The 6,007-nt window shown below is 37.6% G+C and overlaps 2 protein-coding genes across 2 annotated transcripts; both read left to right on the forward strand.

Annotated features, from left to right (window-relative positions):
• Positions 1-2,733: 2,733 nt before the first annotated feature.
• On the forward strand, positions 2,734-3,510 carry LOC117119282. The gene has a single exon (XM_033264085.1). The coding sequence runs from the start codon at positions 2,734-2,736 to the stop codon at positions 3,508-3,510; it is 777 nt and encodes a 258-aa protein (XP_033119976.1).
• A 187-nt stretch (positions 3,511-3,697) lies between these two features.
• Positions 3,698-4,087, forward strand: LOC117119283. Its single transcript, XM_033264086.1, has one exon. It carries the CDS (start codon positions 3,698-3,700, stop codon positions 4,085-4,087), a length of 390 nt encoding a protein of 129 aa, XP_033119977.1.
• Positions 4,088-6,007: the final 1,920 nt, after the last annotated feature.

Raw genomic sequence — 6,007 nt, forward strand, 5'->3', positions numbered from 1 at the left:
TGAACCATTCACTGGTTTAAAATATTGCCTGCTTAATGCACATTCGGTTTGTAATAAAACAACATTTCTACAATACTATATTGTTGATAATGACTTTGATATATGTGTTTTCACTGAAACATGGCTGTATCCCGCGGTGCTTCATCTATTATCTCCGAACTTAATCCTCTTGGCTATAATTTCTGTCAATTTGCCCGTGATGAAAAACGTGCTGGTGGCGTTGCGGTTGTATCCAAGGAGTCTCTTAATTTTAATGGAACTTCCCAGTGCACAATCTCCTCATCATCTATGGAGTTATGTGAAGTTTATTCTAATACAAACCATCTTCGTTTTGTTGCCGTATATCGTCCCCCAACGTCTTCAAAACCGTGTTTTTGGAAGAGTTTAACGATCTTGCTGACTACGATTTAGCTGCAAAATCCGAAAACTGCATTATTTTAGGTGACTTTAATTTTCACATGGAAAATCCTAATGATTTGTATGCTTCAAAGTTTAGCGATATTTTATCCGATAGAGGCTTTATCCAAAATGTTGTTGGTTCGACGCATGTGTATGAATATACATTGGACCTGGTAATATCTGAACTTTCAATTTCTGATAATGTTGTTAGCGACCACGCTTTTATTTTATTTAACATCAAGGTTCCTGTTGAAAAATGCACTAGAAACAAGCGTTTCATAAGAGTTATAAAATCTGTGGACATTGGTTTACTTACAGACTCATTGTCTCTTGCTCTTATTGGTTGCTGTTCACCTGATGTTGAAACTTACATAAATCATTTTAATATTGCTCTTTAAAAGTTGTTTTGAGACCCATGCTCCTCTAAAAGAACTTTGCATATGGGATAAAAAGTACAACTCTTGGTATAATGGAACTGTTCGTGCTGAAAAACAAAGATGTAGTAAGTTAGAGCGTCGCTGGAGAAAATCTAGCTCTGATACTGATCGCAAAGCATACAAGAAACAATTAACACATTTCATAAATACGCTTGAATCTTCCAAAACTGAACACATCAAATGTCAGGTTGATTCTTGCTTTGGTGACACCAAGAAACTTTTTTGGCATAGTAAAAATACTCACCGTCAGCACTAAAACAATCCTACCAACATGCTCCAACAATTTGGAACTTTCAAACATGTTCAGTGATTTTTTTAAATAAAAAATTGATAAAATCCGTGCTACCTTCCCTAAAACCGATTTCGATTTGTCCCTTTCCCGTGATGTCGAATGTTCTTCTAACTTTTAGTTTTTTAATTCCATTACATTAGATCAAGTTTTAAAATTAATAAATTCATCATCCAACTCTTCATGTTCTCTTGTTCCTATCCCACCTTCACTTTTAAGAAAGTGTACTGATGTCCCTGCTCCCGGTATTTTGAACATAGTAAATTGTTCCCTTTCCACCGGCATTTTTCCAAATTCTTTTAAAATTTCATCCGTCAAACCTTTAATTAAGAAGCCTAATCTTGATAAAGAAATGATTAGTAATTATCGGCCGATTTCCAACTTACATTTTATTTCAAAACTTACTGAGAAATGTGTTGCTGTTCAAATATCTCAATATTTGACACAAAACGAACTCCATGAACCTTTTCAATCTGCTTATAAATTGGGCCATTCGACTGAAACTGCTCTAAATTGTCTTCTTAATGGTATTCTTTCCTTTGTTGATAACGGCATGGCAGTTGCACTTGTTCAGTCGGATCTATCCGCTGCGTTTGAAACAATTGACCATTCTATTCTTTTTCGTAGTCTTTCTTTCCATTTTGGCTTCTCTGAAATTGTTCTTCGCTGGTTTACTTATGTCTTATGTTTCATCCCGTTTTCAAAAAGTTGCCATTTCTGATTCATTTTCTAAGGACACTGAACTTCAATGTGGTGTTCCCCAAGGAAGCGTACTTGGTCCCCTTCTTTTTCTGCTTTATATTACCCCTGTTGCTAACATTTTACGTTCTTATAATGTTAAGTATCATCTTAATGCCGATGATATTCAAAGTTACCTTCCTTTTTGCCCTTTCACTGAAACCGTTTCATTTCAAAAACTTCAACTTTGCATTAATGAAATTAAAACATGGATGTTCAACAATATGTTAAAACTGAACCCCTCAAAAACCGGAGAACCAAGTAGCATAGATTTAGTTTTTTGAATGTTAAGGGTTAGCTTGTTAGATTTTAACCATGAAGATAGAAGATGAAGGGTAGAGTATAGTTTTTGTTCAATAAGTTTAACAGAATAATTGCTGTAATAAATTATTGTATCATCAGCATACCTATCGATATGAACATTAGGATCAGAGTTAGTAAGTGTTAAAGGCAGGTCGTTAATGTAAATGGTGAACAAGAAGGGGCCTAATGTTGATCCCTAAGGGCAAGGACTAGGAGAAGATAATGTGTGACTAAAAAGAACATGCTGAGATCTAGAAGAAAGGTAAATTGGATGGTTATCAAGATGAAGATTAAGATTGTTATTAGCGGATTTTAGTTTGTGCGGAGAACCAAATAGCATAGATTTAGTTTTTTGAATGTTAAGGGTTAGCTTGTTAGATTTTAACCATGTGTAGTGTAGTGCTATGGTACTACTTGGGATATGTGCCGTTCATGCACGCGCGTACGCGCGGAGGAGTAGGATTAAATTAGTTATGTTCAATACGACATGGCGTGTGTGCATCGTTGTTGATTGTCCATATAAACAACACTAAATCTGGCGACGAGAGATAGCTAGAAGGAGGGATAATGGCGAAAGTAAATATCCCTTGTGTTGCTGCATTTGACAATGTTGTCGCTGAGTCTTTCAACACGTTTGTAGGTCCAAAATGGGAAGCGTGGATTAAGCGTTTCGAGAATTATGTCTTAGCGCTGTCCGTGTCGTCGGACGCGCAAAAACGTGCATTGCTCCTACATGCTGTAGGGCCGCGTTGCTTTGAAATATTTGACAGTCTACCTGATACTGGAACTACTTACGCACATGCCAAAGTGGCTCTGTCGAATCATTTTAGGCCTAAAGTTAATATTGAATATGAGAGGGCTGTATTTAAACGTCTTAGGCAGAATTCAGACGAGAAACTAGATTCCTACCATACCCGACTAAGGAAGGCGGCCGGTACATGTAACTTTCAAAGTATTGACCAAGAACTGAAGACGCATATTATCCAAACAACTACTGACTCGAAGTTGAGAAAACAGGGCCTTAAGGAAGATGGACTTACGCTAGCAGAAATTCTACAAATTGGAAGGTCAAATGAACTAGCACAGGTCCAGGATAGTGATTTGGAAAAGGACTTAGGCTTAGGCCTAGCACAGTCTCATCCAGAAAATCGAGTCCATGCTGTAAGTACCAAAAGACAGAACAGTAAAACTTTTCGCCCTAATAATAAAGGAAATGAAAACAGTGCTAGGAGCGGTTCTGTTTATGGAAGGGAAAAATGCTTTGGCTGCGGCAGGTCATATCCACACCCAAGAGGCCCAAAAGTCCTGTCCAGCATTTGGAAAGAAATGTCACGACTGCGGTAGAGTGAACCATTTTGCCAAGTATTGCCGACAGACCAAAGTAGCTCATGAAATAAGCTGTTATGGACATGATCAGGACAATAATATGTCAATAGAAATGATAGCATTAGCAGCGATAAATATGTCTTTTCAGTTAGTAGTAGTGATAAATTTATTCATAATGTTGTTAGTCCAAAGTTTTAGTTTAGTTATGACTGCTGATACTGCAGCTTCATGCAACATTATTGATGAGTGTACGTTTAGTAGTAAATTCAGTGGTGTGTTGTTAAACACTAACACAAACAATGTACATGCCTACGGTGGAACAACCCTTAAGGTAAAAGGAATTTTCACTGATACTATCTCGTGTAAAACTAATGCTAATGTTACTTTCACAGACACATTCTATGTTGTAGAAGGCCAATGTGGATGCTTGTTAAGCAATAGGGCTAGCCACAATTTAAAACTGGTAGCGGTTAAACAATATGTTAATGTGGTATTAGAAAGTAGTGATGTGGTTGAGAAATACCCAAATGTGTTTAACGGGATTGGGCAACTTAAGAATTTTGAAGTCAAGTTGACGAGAGTGTACCCCCAGTAGCCCAGCGCCACAGGCGTATCCCATATCACATGAGGAATATGGTTGAAAATGAATTGTTAGAGTTAAAACGTAATGATATAATTGAAAGAGTGGATGGTCCCACTCCGTGGGTTTCTCCTATAGTTGTAGTCCCGAAACCCAAACGGGAAGGGGAGGTACGAATTTGCGTTGACATGCGGTAGGCTAACCAGGCAATAATGCGCGAAAGACACCCTTCACCGACCGTAAATGACATTGTCGCGAAACTAAATGGCACAAAGGTGTTTAGTAAAATTGACTTAAAAGCAGGCTACCACCAGCTTATGCTCAGTAAAGAATCGCGTTATATATATATATCACAACGTTCTCCACCCATGTTGGGTTGTGGCGATACAAGCGTCTGAATTTCGGCATATCGAGCGCGAGTGAAGTGTTTCAGAATGTTATTGAAAATGTAATTTCTGGCATAGATGGTGCATTTAATATCTCGGATGATATATTCATTTTTGGGAAGGGCAATGATGCAATGGTCCAGCATGATAAATACCTTGACCAAGTTTTGGCTCGCTTAAATGAAAATGGTCTAACTGCTAACCTGTCTAAATGTGAATTCCGTAAGTCCAAAACTGAATTTTATGGTATGGTATTTGAGCTTGACCCTAAAAAGGTAGAAGCCATTGTATCCATGAAAGCACCGTGTAACGTCAGCGAAGTGCAGAGTCTGTTAGGTATGACTAATTATTGCGCTAGGTTCATCCCAAATTACTCCACCATTACCGCGCCCATACGTCAGTTAACCCATAAAGACAAGGTGTTTGCTTGACATAAAGAGCAGCAATCTGCATTTGATGAAATTAAGAAAATATTAAACTCATCACCCGTTGTTTCATATTTTGATGTAACTAAAGAAACTGAGCTCATAGTAGATCCATCACCTGTGGGGCTAGCTGGAATTCTTGTCCAGTATGAAACCAAAGAAGGCAGTAGAAAACCCCAAGTTGTCGCTTATGGGAGCAGAGCGCTTACGCCGGTAGAACAGCGCTATAAAAGCCAACTAGAACGTGAAGCACTACACTATGAAGATAGAAGATGAAGGGGAGAGTATAGTTTTTGTTCAATAAGTTTAACAGAAGTATTGCTGTAATAAATTATTGTATCATCAGCATACCTATCGATATGAACATTATGATCAGAGTTAGTAAGTGTTAAAGGCAGGTCGTTAATGTAAATAGTGAACAAGAAGGGGCCTAATGTTGATCCCTAAGGGCAAGGACTAGGAGAAGATAATGTGTGACTAAACAGAACATGCTGAGATCTAGAAGAAAGGTAACTTTTTAACCAGGTGATAGAGAGAAACCAAAATATGGTATTTTAGCAATTAGTGTATTATGATCAACAGTGTCGAAAGCTTTTTTAAGGTCGATGAATAGAGTGCCAGTAAGATTTTTATTGTTAGTTTGAAACCATGAATCAAGGGTAGTAGTCAGTGCAGTAAGAGTTGAGTGTTTAGGTCTGAATCCAGATTGAAAATGAGAAATAAGTTTGTTAGAATCAAGGTAGGTATATATTTGTGAAGCTACTGTTTTCTCAATAATTTTGGAGCATAAAGGAAGAATAGATATAGGTCGATAGTTATTAAGATCATTTCTCTTGCCAGATTTGAAAATAGGAATAATTTTAGCCCTTTTCCATGAAGAGGGAAAGCAACCAGTTTTCAGAGAAAGGTTGAAAATGAATGTTAGATGTGGTGAAATTATGGGAACATCAATTTTAAGGAGTCTGCCATCGATATTGTCAAGACCAGATGATTTGTTGGGATTTACTTTCCGCAACTCTGTGAGAACAAATTCCTCATCGATGTAATCAAGGGAAAAGTGAGCAGAACAAGGACTAAGAAAATATGTTGGATCAGGGACAGAAGAGGAGTCAATTTGTGATGAA

Source organism: Anneissia japonica, unplaced genomic scaffold (assembly GCF_011630105.1).
Source record: "Anneissia japonica isolate Jap-2015-1 unplaced genomic scaffold, ASM1163010v1 scaffold288244_len44886_cov118, whole genome shotgun sequence".
NCBI classification, from domain to species: Eukaryota; Metazoa; Echinodermata; class Crinoidea; order Comatulida; family Comatulidae; genus Anneissia; species Anneissia japonica.